Source organism: Acanthaster planci, linkage group LG02, assembly GCF_054643075.1.
Source record: "Acanthaster planci isolate LZ-2023a linkage group LG02, COTS_SCS, whole genome shotgun sequence".
NCBI lineage: Eukaryota > Metazoa > Echinodermata > Asteroidea > Valvatida > Acanthasteridae > Acanthaster > Acanthaster planci.
Window position 1 is genome coordinate 34,078,232 of NC_141778.1, and position 23,744 is coordinate 34,101,975.

General features: G+C 44.1%; 1 protein-coding gene across 2 annotated transcripts in view; it reads right to left on the reverse strand.

Moving 5' to 3' along the window:
- Positions 1-23,744, reverse strand: part of LOC110983758 (uncharacterized) — a 38,173-nt gene that overhangs the window by 7,439 nt on the left and 6,990 nt on the right. The window contains exons 2-3 of one of the 2 annotated variants that reach the window (XM_022243295.2): positions 7,784-7,962; positions 359-454 (exon numbers count right to left, since the gene is read on the reverse strand). In XM_022243295.2, the coding sequence (XP_022098987.1) occupies positions 359-454; positions 7,784-7,962 (275 nt within the window). The remainder of the gene's footprint in view (positions 1-358; positions 455-7,783; positions 7,963-23,744) is intronic. The other variant, XM_022243296.2, reaches the window with a different exon arrangement.

Here is a 23,744-nt window from a genome sequence, read left to right on the forward strand (position 1 = left end):
ACCTCAAACTTTCTAAGTGTTGCTTGGTCTGTTAGCAAGTATGACCATCAAAGTCACAGCAAAATGTTTTAGCTCAGTGATATTTGAAACTGGTAACATTTACTGCACACAAGCTGGGCAGACAATTTTAAAATTGTAGACAAAAAACCCCTGAAAATTAGAACCACCAAACGAACACAACAAACTTTGAAAATGTGCTGCAAGTAGCTATGGAAACTGGAAAGAACTACTCAATAGAAATTCTCATTGGAAGAGCATCAAACGAACAGCAAGTTCTGGAAAATGATACAACAAACAGCAAGATGAAGTAATCAGCAACTCTGGAAATCAAGACAGTGCTTCTTCAGTCGATACATACGGTCTGTCTGGTCAGGAAAGCGTCTCTTGCCACGAGGCAGATTATTGGGTTGCTTGGAGAGGTAGTCCTCCCCGAAGATATTAGCAAAGCTATCTTCTACATTGCAAATGGTACACGTACATATGCATAATATTCCATTGAAAGAGACATACATGTAAGCTTCACAAAATCATCTAATAAATAGAGTGCACACTTACAAAATTTCATAAAAATGAAGATTTAAGTTTTTCTTTTTATACTGCACAGTTGATATCTTCACTTACTTGTATTAAGGCATATTCTGTGGCAATGCTACTCTTTACTTTCACCCCGTTTTTAAATTGACATTTCCTACATGGTCTTTAATTCCTGATAAATGTAAGAAAGATGCATTTTTTAAAATGCCACTAGATTTCAATCCAGCCAGAGAAAGATACAGATATGATCTGTGAAATGGAAACCTTGGCTCTGTTGGTGACTGGGTAGGACAAAGGTACTAGGTCAGGGCTCGCAGAATCAGTAGTCCGACGTCCCGGGACAACCAAAATATTTTGTCGGGCAACCAAATGTTCCAGGCTGTTCCAAGCACCTGTTTTCGGTAAAACTTTGCTGAATCACAAAAAAAGACCGCAAAAAGATCGACATCCTAACCTTGATGTTGCACAACTGTACATGTTCGGGTAGGTGCACCGTGGTACGTACGGTCGAATCATTGGCATGAACAATGCAGCCGCGTCTGTATTCAGTCATTTTTCTTGTTCCGGATCCCTAAAACTATATTCAGTCATATTACAGCTCAATTATCATCAAATTCCAATGAAATGGGGTCAGGGGGTCTACCTTGTACATGTATATTTTCAAATTTTGAGCTTTTAATTTGTCTTACAAGATCGACAAAAGTGACGACACTTTTCCTAGTTCCGAATCAGTTTAGCCAGTTCTGAATCGCTACACATAAAAAGTAGTCAAGCGTTAACCCATTTCTCTGGCAAAACCATTGTTACAAGCATATTTTCGAGTAAAGCAATTCTTATTTCAAATGGGATTAGTTAATTTCAGTGCATCAACATGGATAGCCTGCATAAATTTTGACTTGACTTTGCTGCTCAGCGAGCCGCTGACCACAAATCCCCCCACGCCGCAAAGTTGACGAACCCATTAAGTCACATACAAATCTGTTACGCATGTGTAGTTGAGTTCATGACGTTCGTACATATAGGCCTACTTGCATGCGCGATCCGAAACTAGGAAAAACGTTCATGGAATCTTGCGTACTGAGTGACCCCACTGACCTGTAATTTTTTCTGGTGTTGATTTTTTTGTGCTCCCATGTTTTTTGACAAACCGTCAACAAACGTCGAAGCGCGAATTAGAATTTAGCCATAATTCCTTTTCTTGAAATTTTCTGGGAGTAAAATTTGTACTGCACTACTTCTATTTCAACTTTCAAAAAAGAAAGTCGTCTTAGCGTGTAATGCTGCAGAGCAATAGCAAAAAGGTGGGTAGGCCTAGGCCTATTCATTTCAAGTGATCGGGAACTGGGAACATGACTAATTACTGAAAGCTGGGAGACCACATGTGGCTAAAACTTCCTTGTCGGGCAACTGAAAATGAAGTTCGGGCAACCTACATTTCTAAAATTTTGCAAGCCCTGTAGGTCCTAATGGAACCACTATAAACTATGAATAGATGATACAGACCAAGTTATGGTTGCTGGGAAATGCTATTTTAAATGACAGGATTTTTGCATATGTGTAAAACAGTATTATGAGTAAAGAAGAATATCTAAGATCTGACCAGTCAAGGACAAACAAACATAGTAAGTCTTGTTCAGGCTCAACAAAATAATAATTGTGCTTCCTATTGCATTGAAAAAAATAAGTTGGGAAGGAGGTTAGCATCTTTTTTTTTCTTCTAAATTTTTTGGGTCAAAAATTTTAGGGTGGGAAATTCCTTATTTCGTTTTATTAAATGTGATGGTTCTTGAACATTTTTCAGCTACATAAGACAGGTTTTGATTCAAATATGACAAGCAGCAAAACCAAAATGTAATATCTATGATCAAGTGGTTTAAAATGTCTGTAGAAGAAACAGGTTGAGTTTGAATAACTCAGACGGAAACTATTATCTCCAAGTGTCTGCAAAAACATGCCTTTATCTACAAAATCATGCCCTTATTTACATGAAACTCCACCCCCATAGAAATGTGGGTGAGGTCTGCTATTGAATACCTACCCAAAGCAGTCGCTAAATATGCAAATTCCTTTGCATCTGATTCTATTCTATAAAATCTTGATGAACCGTAGTACATCCTCTAGTCCCATGATGCATAGCGGAGCCACCACCATGTTTGTCCTTTTCCGGTATTAGAACCACCTGATCCAGAAGTGGGGAAGGATGGGAGGGAGCCGATTGTCTGGGGTAGGTATTCAATAGCAGACCTCACCCACATTCCTGTGGGGGAGGAGTCTTCTGCTTTCATCCTACCCCAAATTGTCGTTAAATATGCAGAGTAGCATCGTTCTCTTGGCGGGGGGTGCAGCGACGATAAAAGTGTGTGCTAGAGAAACATATAGGCCTCAAGGACTTACCAAACAATGGAGTTGTTAGGTAGTTCCTGTGGTGGACTGCCCCTATGAGGAGTCCTTCTGTATTGATGTGGCCGGTGTAAGTGCAGCCCTGCCATGTGAAGTGTCCTTTTGCAAGACATCCGTGAGGTAGCATGTGGTCAACGTAGATGGAGTCTTCCAGCATGCTGCCTTGCATATCTCCTTCATCGGCATGCCCCGGAAGTAGGCCCATGAGGTCAAAACTGCCCGTATATCATGGGCCCTGATGAGCCATTGAGTTTGATTGTCCAAAGAGTTCGGCCGAACCGGGTTGGCAAATTTGATGGCCGAACTTGCCCACCTGGCTATAGTGTCTTTGGTCGCAGCTCAGTAAGGCTTTATGGTAGTTATGAAAAACTATGATGTCATACCTCTGAGCTTTCTGGTTCTGGCTTGGTACCATTGAAGAGTTTGAATTGGGCACCATGGCTTGTCGTCTGGGGTCCCAGTGTGCTACGTAATGTCAAGTACAAATACATGTATATCAGGAGGGTGGAAGGAGACTGACAGGTTCTTAGTGAGGAATCCCAAAGCCTGAATGAGACGAACACCATGGGGTTCCCATCGGATATGGTTGTCAGCGAAGGACAGATGCTTCACAGAAAAGCTGAAAGGGAGGACCAGCGAGCAGTTTAAGGACAGCTGACAGGTCCCAGGAAGGGACTAGTCTCTTGGTAGAAGGGCGCTCAAGAACATTCCCTAAAGAAGGTGTCTACAGCCACGATGGCTGACTGCTAGTTGCAGATGGTTGATACTTGTAAATCTGATTTGAACAGACGCGTTAACAAATTCATTCACAGTAGTCACAAGAACATAGGTCGGAGCAAGGCTTCGCTCTGTGCAACACAAAGTAAAATGTTGTAATCTGGCATCGTCGATGCTGCACGTAGATTGGAGTCAACTCTTTGAGGCCATCTCAGCAGCTTCATCAGAAAGTCCTGCTGACCAGAAAGATATGTTTGACAATGGCCAGCAGGTCAGGTGTAGGGATGCTGGATGAGGGTAAAGAACGCCCAACTTCGGTTGGTGGAGTAGATCCGGTCTTGTGGGAAGAACAATGACTGCTCTTACAAAAAGACTGGTTAGACATGGGAACCGTGGCTGCCGCAGCTAGAAGGGAGCAATGAGAAGAACTGGACACCACTCCTGTTCGATCTTGGACAGCACTACTGGTATCATAAATATTGAAGGGAAGGCATAGGCCAACATCCCTTCCCAGCTTATCTGAAGAGCGTTCATTGCCCAAGCCTGGGGGTGGTAATATCTTGTGGTAAAACATTGGCTGTTGAGCATTCTATGCCCAAACCAACAGGTCGATGATTGGTTTTGCCACTGGGTCTCCAACCGTTGAGTTCTTTCTTTGGGGTGAGGTAGACCATTGAGATGTAGCCCTCATTTGTCTGAGACGGGAACAGGGCGGATGTCCCACTTTTGCAAGAGAGAGCATATCTCTGACTCCAGCGCCTGTCCCTTGTTTCTGTCGGGAAGGAACTAGAGTCGGACGGAGAATAGGTACAGATGGAGAGCTGAGTATCCATGGCGAACGGTCCCAAGTATCCAGCTGTCTGATGTGACTTTTCCCCAAGACCCTGTGAAATCTTAGTAGTCATCCGCGTCAACCCTTGAATGATCGAGGGTAGTGCGATTCGGTAGCTTTCCCCTTGTGCATGTATCTCTTCTGAGGCGATTTGGCGGACTGAGGAGGAATGGCCATGGTTCGTCTGGTGAATGGACTGACGAAAGGGCAGAAATGAGCCAGAGTCCCCATGCTGTGGAGGTCTGAAGGGTCAAGCCCAGCGGTCATCTACATGGGACTAGCAAAGAGCCAGCAGAGGAGGTTCAAGAAAACTAAGCTTGTAGGTCATGTTGACCAACTTAGCTTCAGCCTTGATCATCTCCATAAACTTTCCGGCAAAAAGGTCTTTGCCGCTACTAGAGCGGGAGATCCCGAAGTCTCGGTTTGACTCCCTCATAGGATAAGTGGTTAGAACAGTCAGGAGACTGCGACGACGGACACCTGATGACGGACAGGGCATACTGTCCAAAACGTTGAGTACCACCGGTTCTTTTCAAAACCTCACATACTCAAAAAAGAGATGTGTCCATGGTGCTACTGCAAACCTATCTAGTTTACTTGCTACCTCCAACATGAAGAGCTTCATATCTCATCGGACTTCTGAGCATCAGAAGATAATTTATCTTTAGCTGCAGTAGGAATCTCAGGGATGGAGAGAAAATTTTCAAAATCCTCCCTTGAAAACTGGAAATAAGTCGATGCTCTGAGGGGCTATGCCAGAACATATGAGTGGTCAAGCGGGAGTTCCATGAAAAGTGAAGCGAATGCCTCCAATCTGGCAGGGTAGTGCTTGAAGGAGGCATGTGATGAGGCCTCAGCCCTAGAAGGATTGGGGATTGAAAGGAGATCATATCTCCTTGGAGAAGACAGAGACTTGCCTCCGGAGGGGTAAGGTTGGCTACAGAGGTAATATCTTCGTCTTTAGACGAAGTATCCCGTTCCTCTTGAAGCTGATCGTCACGTGTGGCAGAGTAACCGGGAGCTGGAGCACAACGTAAGCAGTAGTGCATACCAGAACCGGATCTGGAGCAGTCATTGGGGGTGTAGGGTTAGACTCAAGGCAGCCGGCCATTGAGGAAAGCGTCCCCGAGAGTGTGCAGACCACTGACATGATATCGTGTGAAAAAAGGTCATGCCGTGGGAAGGAGCGAGACTTCTTATGCTTGGACCCCGCGGGACAACACAAAGAGTACTTGCAGTTTATGCGCATGGGTGAACCAAGCCAGGGCATAGGAGGTAGATCAAAGGGGTGGGGGCATGTCCCCGAGGTCAGCATCATGTCGACTTGATCCAGTAACCTGTCACCAAACTTCAAATTGGAGCGAAGTTGCTATCGATTTTTGGATGCAGAAGTTTGAAACCCACACATATGCAAGTTATCACTCTACTCAATAAACCTCATTATTTTACTTGCTGAAATGCGAGTGCATTTCCAAAATTCCAAGGCGAACGCTCCTCCCCACCCTCCAGCATGTTGTCTGCCGCCATGACACAAGCAAGCACAACCTGCACGCACAACGTGCGTGTGAAATGCGAGCGAGCACGATACCATAGTCTGGGCCCAAACTGGTTTTGCATTTAATACCAATGATAGTTTACGTACGGCAAGCAGATGAAATGCACAAGCAAAGCAGCAACGCACAATGGAGGGCGTCAAGTGAAACTCTGAAGGCGCCCCATATCATGCGTGTGGCATGCGGTTGCACGGCGCTTGATCACGACTAAAATCGTCGATGACTAACGTTACTGCTAGAAATTAACTAAAGAGAAAACGTCAATTTTCACGCAAAAAAAAAGGAAAAATCTCAAACAACTACAAAGCTTTGTGTATAAAAATAAGCACGAGGCTCGGCAACAGTATTTTTTATTTTTACCTTTTTTTTCCAATAAAGAGATTTAGGGTAGGGGCAATTTGCTAGGTTAGGGCGGGTAAACCAGAAGCACAACTGTTATTTTGTTTGGCCTCATACACAATGTAGGTTTCTTTCTTCTGAATTACCAGTAGCACCATGACAAAGACAGGATTTGTAATTGTCATTTACTAGTAAATGGCCAAGGTACATAGGATTACGTATCTTAAGATTAAAGCTTTGTTCTAATGATCCTGAATCATGAATTTCTTTAACACAGCAAATTTCTCCTTATGAGACACATGATTATAACCAAAAAGCCCATGACGCTGCTATTTGTGCCTGTCATAATGGTTTCCTTTTCTGCAAGTACAGTATTGAATTGTCCTGTGTAAACTCACCCCCGGTTTTTGAGAATGGAACAGCCAGATTAAGAGTTTTCTATGGAGCTCAAAGTAGTTTATTATGCAAATTAGAAATGCAAATTTGAGTATGCTCCACTGATTCAGATGGGGAGTGCAGTGTGGATCTATGTATTGGGGGGCAGACACACCCAAGCTTTCTGTGTGAACGCCATGCTTGGGCGGATGCCTCGTTCAGTGTGAATGCCATGCTTGGGTGGATGCCTCGTTCTGTGTGAACGCCATGCTTGGGCGGACGCCTCGTTGTGTGTGAACGCCATGCTTGGGCGGATGCCTCGTTCTGTGTGAACGCCATGCTTTGATGGACCCCTTGTTCTGTGTGAACGCCCGCTCTGTGTGGACCCTCGTTCCTTTGTATGAACACCAGACTCTGGCTGGATCCTCGTTCTGTGTGAATGCCCCGCACTGTGTGGACCCCCCCCCATTCTGTGGGAACGCCCAGGTATGAGTGGACCCTTATTCTCTGTGACCAGCCTGAGACTGGGAACAACCCCAACTCTTGGAGGACTCTGGTGCTGAGTGATTGTTCATTGCCCCGGGGGCACCGTTTCTAGAAGGCCAGCAACATTTAGCACCTGGGGAGAAGTATATAGTGTCGGCTGAACCATTGTATTAGCTGATATCTGTTGAATGACGTTTATGTAAATTTAAGATTGGAGGTAATTGTAAATATATTCATGTATTACCTTTTGAATTGAATTAAATTATTATATTTTGTTATTGTATTTGCAAACTTTGAGTATGGTTTTGTGGCTAGACTTGTCCTTGTCGTGTGGCACCCTAGTTTCAACTATTCACTGTAACATCGCACACGGGAAGTACAGACTCGTGATGTGACAGTGCCTTTTGTAAAACTGTAATAAATATTTTGAGGCCTAGCAAGTCATGACATCAATCAAAATAAAACAATCAGCAAGATCTCAAGAAAATAAACAACACGATTACAGAGAGACATGGTAGTGATGCCATCCTCAAAAACACAATATTACCTGCTGGTCTGATGGGTTGAGGAGGAGAAGGTTTATACAGGTCCTTCTCTGCCTGTTTCTGTGCCTCTTGCTTTTCTGCTTCTGCTACTTCAGTGCTCTGTTTCCTCGTGGCTGGTGCCGTGTCTTCCTCATAACCTCCTAGGCTGACATTGGTCTTACCACCCGGAGGAGCCAACACCCTGATAGAATAATACAGACAATCTTAATACTGTGTATTCTTGAAGAAAAACTAACTTTTCCACATGTAATGATTTGAAGCTTTGTGTTCTGAATTTAATCAGGTAAAGATCGATGGTGGAAAGCACTCGTGGAAAATGTAATTACTGCAAGAACATCACTATGTTAAATCTCAAACAACTAATACTGAGTATAACTGATAAATTATAATGAACAGAATTGTAGGAGCAGTGTTGGAAGATATCAATATAAACTTTATTAAGGCAAATATTACACCTTATTAACCCTAACCCTCCTCAATCCTTCACCTGTTGGAGGACTGAGGAGTGTTAGGGTTAAGAAAGGTCTTTTAGAAACAATTTGTAAAAAAGACATAATTTGCAAACTCCGAACATTTCTTGAGGAAAGTGGAATTGAAGTCAGAGCTGCTTCTGATGAAAACTTGACAACTTTAATACTCCATCAACGTACTCATGGAATTTCACTCTTATGTTAAAGTGGAATAGTCCTTTTGTTCAGGCAAATATGCAAATGCTCTGAAGGAGAATGTTCCTGACTTGAGACACTCCCCCAAGTATCACAAATGAGACAGCCCAATATTTCCTTTGGTAATCAAGGTTTGGGCTAAAATGCCTTGGCCACTAGGCAAAGGTAGTAGTCCCCCTTGACCATCATGCACTTGGGGGTCTCCCTCAGCCACCATGCACTGGTAAGGGTCACCATCAGCCGCCATGCACTGGTAAGGGTCACCATCAGCCGCCATGCACTGGTAAGGGTCTCCCTCAGCCACCATGCACTGGTAGAGGTCACCATCAGCCACCATGCGCTGGTAGGGGTCACTATCAGCCACCATGCACTGGTAAGGGTCACCATCAGCCACCATGCACTGGTAGGGGTCACCATCAGCCACCATGCACTGGTAAGGGTCTCCCTCAGCCACCATGCACTGGTAAGGGTCACCATCAGCCACCATGCACTGGTAGGGGTCACCATCAGCCACCATACACTGGTAGAGGTCACCATCAGCCACCATGCGCTGGTAGGGGTCACTATCAGCCACCATGCACTGGTAAGGGTCACCATCAGCCACCATGCACTGGTAGGGGTCTCCCTCAGCCACCATGCACTGGTAGAGGTCACCATCAGCCACCATGCGCTGGTAGGGGTCACTATCAGCCACCATGCACTGGTAAGGGTCACCATCAGCCACCATGCACTGGTAGGGGTCACCATCAGCCACCATGCACTGGTAAGGGTCTCCCTCAGCCACCATGCACTGGTAAGGGTCACCATCAGCCACCATGCACTGGTAGGGGTCACCATCAGCCACCATGCACTGGTAGGGGTCTCCCTCAGCCACCATGCACTGGTAAGGGTCACCATCAGCCACCATGCACTGGTAGGGGTCACCATCAGCCACCATGCACTGGTAGGGGTCTCCCTCAGCCACCATGCACTGGTAAGGGTCACCTTCAGCCACCATGCACTGGTAGGGGTCACCATCAGCCACCATGCGCTGGTAGGGGTCACTATCAGCCACCATGCATTGGTAAGGGTCTCCCTCAGCCACCATGCACTGGTAGAGGTCACCATCAGCCACCATGCACTGGTAGGGGTCTCCCTCAGCCACCATGCACTGGTAGAGGTCTCCCTCAGCCACCATGCACTGGTAAGGGTCACCATCAGCCACCATGCGCTGGTAGGGGTCACTATCAGCCACCATGCACTGGTAGGGGTCTCCCTCAGCCACCATGCACTGGTAAGGGTCTCCCTCAGCCACCATGCACTGGTAGAGGTCACCATCAGCCACCATGCACTGGTAGGGGTCACCCTCAGTCACCATGCACTGGTAAGGGTCTCCCTCAGCCACCATGCGCTGGTAGGGGTCACTATCAGCCACCATGCACTGGTAGAGGTCTCCCTCAGCCACCATGCACTGGTAAGGGTCACCATCAGCCACCATGCACTGGTAAGGGTCTCCCTCAGCCACCATGCACTGGTAGAGGTCACCTTCAGCCACCATGCACTGGTAGGGGTCACCCTCAGTCACCATGCACTGGTAAGGGTCTCCCTCAGCCACCATGCACTGGTAGAGGTCACCTTCAGCCACCATGCACTGGTAGGGGTCTCCATCAGCCGCCATGCACTGGTAAGGGTCTCCCTCAGCCACCATGCACTGGTAGGGGTCACCATCAGCCACCATGCACTGGTAGGGGTCACCATCAGCCACCATGCACTGGTAGGGGTCTCCCTCAGCCACCATGCACTGGTAGAGGTCTCCCTCAGCCACCATGCACTGGTAGAGGTCACCATCAGCCACCATGCACTGGTAGGGGTCACCATCAGCCACCATGCACTGGAAGGGTCACCATCAGCCACCCATGCACTGGTAGGGGTCACCATCAGCCACCATGCACTGGTAGGGGTCTCCCTCAGCCACCATGCACTGGTAAGGGTCTCCCTCAGCCACCATGCACTAATAGGGGCCATATGCACCACCATGAACTGGCAGGGGTCACCTTGCAGGACCATGCACTTGTAGGGTTCACCCTGCACACGAATTTATTTGTAGTGGTCACCATCAGCCAACATGTACTGATTGGGGTCACCCAACAGAGGCAGCCACTTGTAGAGGTTACCATCAGCCACCATGCACTGGTAGGGGTCACCATCATCTACCACGCACTGGTAAAGGGCACCATAAGCCACCATGCACTGGTAGAGGAGACCATCAGCCACCATGCACTGATAGGGGTCACCTTAAGCCACCATGAACTGGTAGGGGTCACCATCAGCCACCATGCACTGGAAGAGGACACAATCAGCCACCATGCCCTTAGCTTTGGTCAAGGTTTTCGTCGCAGCGCAACGTGCACAAGCCGCTCGCTGACCTAGTACGTACCTGCGTGCGTACATACCTGCATATATTGCAAAATCAAGGTGAAGAGCGACCTCACGCAGCCTCAGAAATATGCCAATCAGCTGAACCAGGATGAATGCTTTGATGCAACTGTTCACGGAAGCTGTATTGGGCAGTAATCATTATGCTGATGACAAGAGCTGATGTTTGGATTGGTTTGCTGCTACATAGTAACTGCATAGTTCAAATCGGTCGTAAGGTGAAAGGTTACCTTAACGCACACGTGGCCTTACATGTACATGTACATGACAAGTCAACAATATTTATTTTGCCAGCTGATCAGAGTAATCGGAGATCGAGTTCGCCTTTGCCTTGCTTTTGTCTACCGACTGTGATTGATTTTTTCCCAACGATTTAAATTAGTGGACAAAAGCTATCTGGCTTCATTGGTTGCAATATTGACTTGGTCGCGACGGCGACCTCCAGTTTTGCATTTCCCGTAGCCTGTTGACAAATTCACGAAAACGTTGTGATCCACCAGAAAGTATTCTGAGGCTTAGTGCTGCTTGGCACGAAAATTGACTAACATTAATTTATCTACAGCGGAATTCAAACAACATGCAGATTTCTCGGAAGGTCCACCATTTTATCATGCATATCAGTTCACGTTGATGCATTATGCACGTTATACTTAGCCGAGATTAGTCATTGTGCACTCATCGCACGCCTGCACTATTCATATTCGCATACGAGATCGCGCACTAGAAATCTAGCACACAAGTAAAATAAAAACAAACTTTTGTGGACAGTTGCACCAAGGCGTTCATCCTGATTCAGCTGATTTACATATCTTGGGCCGCGTGAGGTCGCTCTTCGCCTTGGTTTTTGTAATTTATGCAGGTTTGTACGCACGCTGGTACATGTACGCACTAGGTCAGTGAGCGGCTGGAGCGCGATGCGCTGCAACGAATGCCAAACGCCTTGACCAAGGCTACCATGCCCTGGTAGGGGTCACCATCAGCCACCATGCACCAATAGGGGTCATCTCCAGCCACCATGCATAGGTACGGGTCACCCTCTGCCACCTTGCACTGGTAAATGTCACCCTCAGCAACCCAGCACTGGTAGAGGGCACCATTGTCCACCATGCACTGGTAGGGGTTACCATCAGCCACCAGAGGCCGAAATTAGCGGGCACGGGTAGCTAAAAAGAGCCCATTGTCTCATAAGTGTGCCCCTAAATTATAAAAAAAAGTGCAATGCCACTTGTTTCTATTCTTGCCATGAAAAACACCTGAAGTTTTTTACATCAGATCACCCTTGTCATGGAACTACAACATAAGTACAATTTTTTAAGATGTCATCGAGCGCCAGCACGGCAGGCTCACACATGTGGCCAGGACCAACATTACTGAAACTCCATAATGTACATGTGTACGTTGGTATGTATCTGCTGTTCGACCGGCCAGCTCAAAGGGCAAGCCTTGTGTATAAACAGCATCTGGGGACCATCCAGTCATTGTGTTGTGATTGGTTGCCAATGAAACATCAATATTCCTACATGTGTCAGTGGGAATCATTGCAGCCGTTCCTGCGTGAGCGGAAGTTGAAACAAACACTCTCCACTATAATTCATGGTAGCACACATTTCCTGTGAATTTACTGCTTGACATTAAGGCTAGAACATTTTCACTTTCGCCGGAAGAGGGTTTTGTTACAACTGGTGAGGGCCCGGGCACGCAAAGTTATCGCTGGGTCATGCATCATCGCACAGGTTTCAAGTGCTCTATGTGCATCAAACAAATTTTGGACAATAACTTAAAATCTCAGTGCAACACAAATGCATATTTGTCTGAAGAGACTCTGAGCTGGATACAATCTTTGATAAGACTGATCCTCATGTAAGGAATCCAAGGAAAAAACAGTGGATGAAATACACCATTGACCATCAAAATCACTTTTTAATTTAAAAAAATATATTCCCCACCCTCAAGTTTTTGACCCATAAACTTTAGAAGAAACAAAAGATACACCCACCTACCCAACTTACTTTTTCAATCATGGCAATAAAAAGCACTATTTTGTTTGGCCTTAAGTTGTTTAATTATCCAGAACACATATGATGTATGGAAGCTACTTGCTCCCGAAATTTAGCTGTCTAAGGAGCAAGTACTTGCTTCCATTATGGTAAGCCCAATTTCGAGTAGAGTCACTGTACACTGGCAGAAGTCACCTTAGCCACCATTCACTGGTAAGAGGTCTCCATCAGCCACCTACACTGGTAAAGGTCACACCCTCAGCCACCATGCACTGGTAGGGGTCTCCTTCAGCCACCATACACTGGTACAGGTTACCACCAGCCACCATGCACTGGTAGAGGTGACCATCAGCCATCACATGCTGGTAAAAGTCACCATCAGCCACCATGCACTGGTAAAGGTCACCCTCAGCCACCATGCACTGGTAGGGGTCTCCTTCAGCCACCATACACTGGTACAGGTTGCCACCAGCCACCATGCACTGGTAGAGGCAACCATCAGCCATCACATGCTGGTAAAAGTCACCATCAGCCACCATGCACTGGAAGAGGGCACCATCAGCCACCATGCACAGGTAAGGGTCACCTTCACCCACTATGCACAGGTAGAGGGCACCATCTGCCACCATGCACTGGTTTAGGTCCCTCTCAGCCAACATGCTCTGATAGAAGGCATCATCAGCCACCATGCACTGGTAGAGCAGACCTTCGACCACCATGCACTGGTAGGGGTCACCTTCATACACCATGCACTGGTAGAGGGCACCATCAGCCTATATGCACTGGTAGAGGTGACCATCAGCCACCATGCACTTGTAGGGGTCACCATCAGCCACCACGCACTGGTAGGGGTAACCATGAGCCACCATGCACTGGTAGGGGTAACCATGAGCCACCATGCACTGGTAGGGGGTCACTATCAGCCACCATGCACTGGTAGGGGAAACCATGAGCCACCATGCAGTAGTAAGTGCAACCATCAACCACCATGCACTGGCAGAGGTCACCATCAGCCACCATGCACTAGTAGAGGGCACCATCAGCAATATGCACTGGTAGAGGGCACCATCAGCAACCATGCACTGGTAGAGGTCACCATCAGCAACCATACACTGGTAGGGGTCACCATCATCCACCATACACTGGTAGAGGGCACCATCAGCCACCATGCACTAGTAAGGGCGACCATCAGTCACCATGAACTGGTAGAGGTCACCTTCACCTACCATGCACTGGTAGAGGGCACCATCAGCAACCATGCACTGGTAGAGGGCACCATCAGCAACCATGCACTGGTAGAGGGCACCATCAGCAACCATGCACTGGAGGGGGTCACCATCAGCCACCATGCACTGGTAGAGAGGGTACCATCAGCCACCATGCACTGGTAAATGTCACCATCAGCCACCACGCACTGGTAGAGGAGACCATCAGCCACCACGCACTGATAGGGGTCATCTTAAGCCACCATGCACTGGTAGAGGGCACCATCAGCCACCATGCACTGGAAGAGGTGACCATCAGCCACCATGCACTGGTAGAGGAGACCATCAGCCACCACGCACTGATAGGGGTCATCTTAAGCCACCATGCACTGGTAGAGGGCACCATCAGCCACCATGCACTGGAAGAGGTGACCATCAGCCACCATGCACTGGTAGAGGTCTCTCTCAGCCACCAAGGAGGAGACTATCAGCCACCATGCACTGGTAGGGGTCACCATCAACCAACATGCACTCGAAGGGGTCACTTTCAGCCAACATGCATCGGTAGAGGGCACCACCAGCCACCATGCACTGGTAGAGGTGACTATTAGCCACCATTCACTGGTAGAGGTCTCCTTCAGCTACCATGCACTGGTAGGGGTCATCATCAGCCACCATGCACTACTACAGGTTACCTCAGCGACCATGCACTGGTACAGTAGTAGGGGCCGCCTTTAGCCACCTCCATAAAAATTCCCCGGGCCAAGTAAAACATTCAGGAGCAGTTACAAGATTTCCACAAAGTTTTTAAACAAATGTGTACTTTGAACAGTACTTTAATCTTTTAAAATACAAGTTTTCCTGAGATGACAATTCAAACAAAATCAGAGCCAACACGAAACTTCAAGCTTTATATACTGATTTTTAAGAAGAGGATAGTTTGTAGTACAATCACGTGCATGTTTTACCCATTGAGTGGAACTGAGTCTGATTACTTGTTGCTTTTGTATTGGTTATCTTCCTTGTCACAGTTTTTATGGACATCAATTTTCTGTGGCTTTTCTTCAAGATGGTGTTATCCTACCTCCATGGTGTAACATATCAACTTGAAAAGTGGCATGAATGTCAGTCCTGATCCAAAGAAGTGTGACATCCAAGGGCATCATGACCAACTTCCGTCAGCTGTTTCTCTTGAACTAACGCAGTTATGATGTTCATATTTGGGCATCTGACAGATGTTATTTTTGCTGTGGGGTAAAGTTGCTTTATTTTTACTTACCTCTGGGGTTATTGGAAAGTTAAAGTTTAAATGCCCCAATTCCTACTTACATAAAGATGGGTATCTTCATCAGATTCATAATTAGTGGTACATGTATTTATGAAACCTAGCACACATATAAACCTTGATGCTGAAATGTGCATAGTTCTGTGACATCACTGCAGCAACACCATACAGGATCTCATCTACTGATCCATTTGTCTTGTCTCTTGAAAGACCAGTGGTTCGGATGGGCACTTTGCAAAGTAGACAATAAAACATGACAGGTGGATTTAAAATTTATATGTACTTAACCAATTCCTGCCGGGACTCCGGAATGGGAGACATATGGTTTATATGCGTGGCCGGGGTCTCTGAACTCGGACAAAGGAAACAGGGCCCTGTAACAAAAGACCGTACTCTGAACAAAAGACCAGGCTGCTGGGCATTACCGACATTTTTCACTCTCAAAAGTGGTGATAATCCAGCCTTGTTTTGAAACCGTATACCAGGGTTTGGGGCACTGAGAGCAAGCGGATTACCATCGGGGACAAAAGCGCTCCACCACCGCAGCAATGAGCCACACAGCAATGCTGCACGCTAATCTGGCCCCCAATTGAAAAGAGGTCAGCAGTGCACTGAGCCAGGTTCATGAACGAAAGACAGTTATACAACACCACACAATCTGGGCTCTGTTTACAAGGCTGCTTGCCTGGCTGAAATACTCGGTCGTCAATGAAGGTTACCTGTCAACTTAGAGTAGTACCTAAAGATTACTTCGTGCAGCTATAAACGACCGTTAAATGAAATGATGAATTTTTGAAGAATTTTGGAAACAGAAAAATTTTTCATTATCCCGGCCAAGCATCATCAACATTGATAACTAACCTCAGCACGAAGTGGTTAACTCTAACCCTACATAATACTAAAATTATTACTGATATGTAGGAGTAAAATGTAGCGTATAGCATTGTAACTTGTAAGGGGACATGACCTTTCATTGTCCTCTGAAGCCATAAAATACAATAGATAAGACAATGTACCATACAGTGCTGTGGCACTATGAATGCATGACTTTGTTTTCTGTATGCATAACAATGGAAGTAACCTAGTCAGAAGTATTAATTTGTAGCACTAGGTCCTTCAGGCTAGGACGACTACATAGTAGTTTGTAGTACTGAGTCCTGTAAGCCAAACGATATGCTTGGCTTTTAGGGTTGAGGAGGTATCCCAGTATACATGAACATGACACAATTTATGGGGCTACTGCCAATTGAATTTACTCACACACCAACACATTTTACTGGGAGATGTTATGTTTTCTTACCAAAAACTCATATGGCAAAGAACAAGTCTATTATGTCCGTGTGAACAATAGTGCTAGCATTAGGCCTACCTAAAAACCTTACACCCCAAATGTAGCATTTGTCTAAACTATAGTGCTACAACCAGGCTGCTCTAACTATGCTCGACAAATTTCTACAAAATATTTCTCAACCGTCTCCAAGTTTATGCAGCTCACACCCAACATAACTCATCCAAAATACGTGTATGCCAACCCCTCATCTTCTAGGTCTATATAAAATGTTTCTGCAAGCACGAGTTGTTGATAGGCCTATGAACAAAATGATTTTGGCACATGCTATGACACAATGTGCTGTACCGTAGATGCAATTAGTTCAAGGTAACACTAGACTTGGTAACAATAGAACAATATCTTACTAAATCAAGTAGTCAGGAAATGTCAGGAAACTGACATACGCCATGTGCGCTCACTGCTGGGCGACTCAAAAACTCAACTCTACGAATATAGCAACCCCCAGAACTGTGGGGTACGTCATCCACCCTGATGCTAAACAAAAAGGTATTTTCTGCAATAGGTTCTACATTTTTAGCATGGATTCTTAGATAGGTGTGTACCCATACATGTAGAAATATTACTCCATTCTGCCTAAAATTTCTGTGTGAGGTGGCTACATACCCACATCCTGTGTACAGTCGACTCTCGTTAATATGAGGGCCTTGGGACTTACTAAATTTGTTCATATTTTCCGGACCTTGTCTTAGGTGAAAGCTGCTGTCCTGCTCGACGTATGTATCACCGATCGACCGTACGTAAAGCGTACAAGTGTACAACTACAAGTGTTCATAACTTTTTGTTTAAAGGAACATAGTATCGTTTTGTTAGATGAATTTGATTTTAAAAAGTTTGTTTATGAAAGTGAGATACAGTTTTACGAATAAAGACTTGTAATAAAGAATAATTACAAAAAGTAAGAACGGAGGAAGCGGAATTTTCACCAGTCATGTTGATTCGGAGCGACATGTCCCCGGCCCCGCACGCCGTAATGAGATCCACATGCACGCACGTAACTTAAGTACATTAACATTTTAGTGGTAACCAACACCAGAGCTGTGCTTGTTGCACATAAAAATGTGAGGAAACCAGCAGAGGGCGAATATCAGATTTTACTTTGGAAAAGCATGTGGGTTTGGTGAAAAATTATTGGCAAGGGATACACTCATTTTTCAAAACTTGTGGTTATTTTCTAAAACATTTTTGAACTGAAAACCATGGTTTAGTCATGATTTTCTTAAATTGAGAATTTATAGAAATGTCAAAATCGGAAGGGGTGATATTTTCATGTTACGGTGGGGAGCAGGTAGCCAGTTTTGGGCCGGGTGTTTGGTTACGGAACACAATTTTTATTAGTTTCCTGGGGGGACTTTAGTCTTTGGGAATTTTGGGGGGCGGGGGAAAAATCAAACAAAAGATTTCTTTGTTCACCACTGTCCTAAATACTGTAGCACTTTTGGCGGCACTCAATTGTGTTTAGGCGATATGAGAGCAGCCACACAGAATTTCTACGTTGGGTATGCATACGGGAACCGCAAATGCCCATTGTTTGTCTCTCTTGGAGCACCGGACACAAACGGCTCGATTCGTTGAGGGGAAACCACAGCGCTGTTCTACTGTACACGCATAGATTATGGAAGCGCTTTTCAAAACTGAATGGACTGGCTGATTGACAAGTTGCCTTCAAAAAAGCTTGTGCTAAATATACAGATAACAATAGATTTGCACTCGGCCAGCGCACAAAAAATGCTCATCTTAACCCCTTCACGGCAGGATTATTTTGACCGCGACTGCTGGGCTGTGGTATGCCCTGAATGGAGGGCTTTGTCCAGCAGCAGGCCCCATTGAACCAGCAGCTGCATGGTGAATAGACTGTATGTGTGGTATGCACTAATCCTCAAACAATGATGCGGTAGTAGCAGTCCTCCGTAGCGAAGGGGTTAACCGAAATCTCGTAACATCCGAGCTCGTATTACACATTTGTTTCCTCATAGGAATGTGCACAATTCAGTCGGGACTGGCAGATATGCTCGTCCCAACAGAAAGGAGTAAGACAGGTTCTTCAAACATGAAGCATTAGATAACAATGAACTTGGGGGGTTCATTTTTCCTGAAGTGAACAGCAGTGAATTAATTCACACGGTCTGATTAAATGAGTAGAGTTACCAGTGTAACTGATTTCTGGAACTCTACCCTGAGTCCCTTCCGGGGTCCTTGGGTTTTTAAAATAGAATTAGCCTTGTTATACTACATTGGCCATACCGCACCATGCAAGCAACCCTGCAGCTGCCCATCAAAAATATTGATGTTGCGAGAAGACTTCTGCATGTTGATCCAAAGAGCTTGACCTCTTGTCCATGTATATATTATCTGTGTTCAGGAGTTAAATTTTGTTTTGCTCGTACTCTGAAGCAAGCGTGTTTCCACAAAATTTCCTGCCACGGCACGAGTTTCATCACTGGCAGGTTTGGATCACGCATCACACATCCTTGCCACACGATACATGGACATCGTTGATCAGTTTGCCATTGTAATTACCTGACTAACATTGTGCAAAGATGGAATTGTCCATTCTTATGAACTGTCGACTGTGGGGATTTTTACATAGATTAACCCTAACACTCCTCAGTCCTCTAACAGGTGAAGGATTGAGGAGGGTTAGGGTTAAAGCAAGTTTTAAGCACTTTTTGTGGCAATTTTTGGAAGCATTCGTCCCCTTTCATGCTATTCAATCAGCACAAAAAACAGACCAAAAAGAAAAATTTTCCGACTTACCGACCCTATTTTTGAGATGTATGTAATCGGAAGCATCACAATTTTTCTTGGCCTTATTAGCTCCACTTACCTACCCACAAGTTTGTTAGATTATTTTCGTATTTTGGGGCGCAGAGTACATTTTGGATTTTTGAACAAAATTGGAAATCAATGCCAAAATAAAAATTTCATCGGAACTTTGTAGCTGGTCAAAATTTTTGTAAACTTAAGATTTGAATCAGAATGTTGGGAGTTTCTGATTTTTTTTATAATGATATTCAAGGTAAAAAATTGCTCCTTCAAGGCACTAGAGGTGAAAATCAGAGTGCGCCACATTAGGATAAGCCAACATACAATGTATCCTTTTCGCTTGTAAGCCATTGCCAGCCAAACCAGAAAGCCAACACAAGTGTTCACACTTTTGCAAGGAAAATAAAGGTCAGATTCTTTCAACAGTACAATTTAGTTCATGACAAAAAAAGAGGCAGGATACTCGGGTGTGTTTAGATGTTGGTGTTCATCATGTGCAGCCACTTTTAGGCGGATCTCGTGCGCAGTTGTTTTATTTGTATTTTAAGGTTCTTTATGCTTAATACTTTACCTACTTTAATTTAAAAAATTCCGGCCATATACCAAGAACTCACTGCTCTCCCTGATCACTTTTGGACATAATTTTTTGCTTTGAAAATGATTCAAAAGACCATTATCGATTATTAGTTTGTTTTTATTGTTACCCTTTGTGTGAATATTCAGTGATTTCATGACATTATGTTGTGAAGAAACTGCTACACAAAATTTGGCAATTGCTATGCGAACAAAATATTGAATAGCAGTTTTTGCAATGCAAATATTTTAAGAAAATCAAACACTGTACGTAACTCATTTTGATGTAAGGGAATCACAGTTTAGAACTGGACAACTGGGATTAAGTAAATGAGGACATCAAAATACATTACTTTCTTTTTATGGATTCTTATTTACAAATACCCTAAAACTTGGGATACAAAATAAAATCTGAGATTTCAACAACTACCATACCATCCAAACTTCACTTTTAATAATATTTCTAAGTAGGTTAAGATCACTGGTATCCCTACATGAGCAATAATCAGTAATGGCGGATGTGGTTGCACGTTTAGAAAATGCTCAAGCATACAATATCTTCTGTTTAAAATATACCTCAACTTGACAGGCTAAATTCATGTTTGCAGTGAATACTGGACTAATACCTCTATTTGGCAACTGTAGATATTCAAAAGGATTTCACAGTATTTCCAATTACATTACATTTAATGCTTCTTATCCATAATTCAAATGAATAAGCAACGATTACAACACAAAATGTCTGCAATATGTATGATGCCCAGCATAACTATGTGGATTTTACAGTTTACTTGAACACATTCTTTACAATTTAAAACTGAGCCTCTATCATCAAAGTGGTAGGTTGCTTCAACCCTAGGCAAACGGGGGTCTTGAAAAACCAGGTAGCCTGTGGTCAGTCTCTAGCCCTGCTCAGGCTGTCACTCAGTCCAGTCTTTCAAACGCAGGTGTCTCCAATACCCAACTGATGGCCATCTACATATAAACATTAAAATACATGAATGACCCCAAACCTAATAATAATGAATCACTGTTACAAGTTCTTCTCATGACTTTTTCTGTTTTCTGCTTGTTTTTTACTTGACTCTTTTCATTTGTGTGGGTTGCTGGATGGCAGCTTATAGCTTTTATTCTTTTCTCACATTGCCTGATTCATCTTTTTATTATAACAATAATTTGACACTCTCAAGGACAACAATGGTAGTCAACATCTGTCTTATATGAACTGCATGCATCAAATAACTTTCTCTATCATTAAAGTTCAATGCATCATCAAAATCTTAACTTCGGCTAGTTCTTAATCTTTAAACACAATACAATTCAATATTTACCACAGAATAATTCTTTGTTAACTCTATCACAAGCAGTAATAAATTTCAAATTGACCTGAACAAGCAATTTTTTATTTTTCTTTAAAATGCATACATCAACATCCAATAACTTACAGTTAATCTGCTCTTGCTTCATTAGTGTCTTCCCCATTGCCTGGTCGAGAGATTCTTCAACTAATGCCAAGAACAGCATAAAAGCAGTGCCACAACTGGCACAAATTTCACACAGAAATTTGGGTACGAGGCACACAGCTCAAAAACAAACACCAGCACACAGCATTCAATCCTACACTTCTCAAGGCTAGTAGGTGTACTACCTAGAGACACAGCATACCCTGCATTATACTAAACATTGTCTAGCCCACTATAGAGTCCAAAATTCACAACAGTCTAAATTCACAACAGTCTAATTAGACTAACTATGGCTCAGCATCACTAATCCTTAATTGCAGTGAATGAAAGGATGGACATTCTCCAACCATAGAGGAAGGACACATGAGTTTGAACTGCCCGGGCTGTAACGTCTGGCATGCCTGGTATGTCCATACCAAGAGCACAGCGAACGCTGCTACGCTACGCTTCACTCCACCTGTTCACAACCATGAAACCCCTTTGTACCCTTTGATGGTAATCTGCATCCTTGAAACTTCGTGCACTGAGGTATAGGAAATTGAATATTCATGCCTTTGTTGGTGCTTGGTATGATCTCATGACAACATCAAATTTAATGCTTGCGCAGTTGCTTGCATTACGCTGTGTGCCTTAAATCTATATGTGCAGTCATTGCCCTTAATGAGCTCTTTCTTCCAGAGTTATTTTGGGAATAAATAGCCTGCTTGTTTACAAAATTTTGTGTTTTGTTTGAATCATTTTTATTATGGCATTTGTACCAAAGCATATTTTATGAGATTTCACGATCACTCCCTGTGATGAAATAGTGCATTTTTTTCCTAATGAACTAAGCTTTCCAGTAGTAGTGAACATTTTGTTGGCCAGTCGCAGCCAACTTCGTACCAAGTCTTTGAACACGGATTTATTGGAAGGAGGTGGATACAATTACAAACTTTGCTTGGATAATGAAACAGTGTATCAAACTTTTAAAAGTTTATTTACGATGGCAAAAGTAGGTCTAATATTAGGCATTTTTCTCTATTTCCTGGTCACAGCAATAATTTGTATTTACTTGCAAGCAAAAAACTACAGGTATTACTAGGATATTACTGGCCCCGCTTGTCCGGCTATGATGTAGGCAGTAATCAGGCATTTTTTTAATGTTTTCTCAGCTGGTGAGAAAGTGACCGAAATGTTTTACTGTACAGAGACACCAAAACTCTAGAGGGGGAACTTTAAAAGAAAAAAAGGAACTGCTCATGACAAAGGGCAAAAATAGCTTTGATAAGATTGTGAGCTCAAACTGCGTCAAACTGGTCATTTTATTTATAAACTTAGTTCAGATAAATCTTACATCTTTATTTTCATCAGAGTACAGATGCCATTTTGTAATCGCGATATTGGCAACCAAACCATATCCTGAAAAGTTGAAAGCATACCGTAGCTCGTGAAATGAAGGTGACACTCTACCGTGGTGGCACCCAGTAGATGTGAATTACCACTAGTAAATCTGTCTTGGAAATGTGAAGTACATGTAATTCGCTTGGAACCTTGGTAATCACTGTCGATATAAGTGGGGTTAGTCCGGGGTTTAGATAACGTGTGTATTGGCATATATACGATTCACAACTTGGAAATTTACTCAAAATGCAATGATTTCTACTGTAGAAAAAGTACCATAAGTTTCTGCATTTTCATGTTTCGTCAACGCCCTGCCCAACAGAGCAACATTCGTAGCAGACGAGACTGAAACCAATTTGTTCATGTTCGTCTGTGTGCAGCTTTTCCCAACACGGTGCATAACCATGATAAATTATTCAGAAAATCCCAAGTTGACGGGAAAGACCCAAAGCGAAATGTGTTGTAGACTGCAATGGGCTACTGCGCACACGTTGTGCACATGGTTTGTTTTTGTGTACAAAAACGTGGTCAACAGACTCCCCGAAGACAAAGTGCAGTAAAATAGATTTCTAGCCCACGGGGACCACACTATTTTCATTGATTTTGCATAAATGGATAGGGTTTGAGCTGCCTGAACTCATCAAAAAAACGTGAAGTTTTCTAGAAGTTTGGATCCGCTAAACACCAGCATTTTTTCAAGTGGCATTTTAGAGGCTTTCTGGTACATCTGCAAGAAACCAGGTATCATTTTTGGAAAATTTCAATCTGCAATACCTTAGAAAGATTGAGGTTTAGATCATGAGTGTGAGCACATTTGACCCCTGAGCGATGGATTTCAGTGATTTTTGAATGGCTACTGCCGGGTG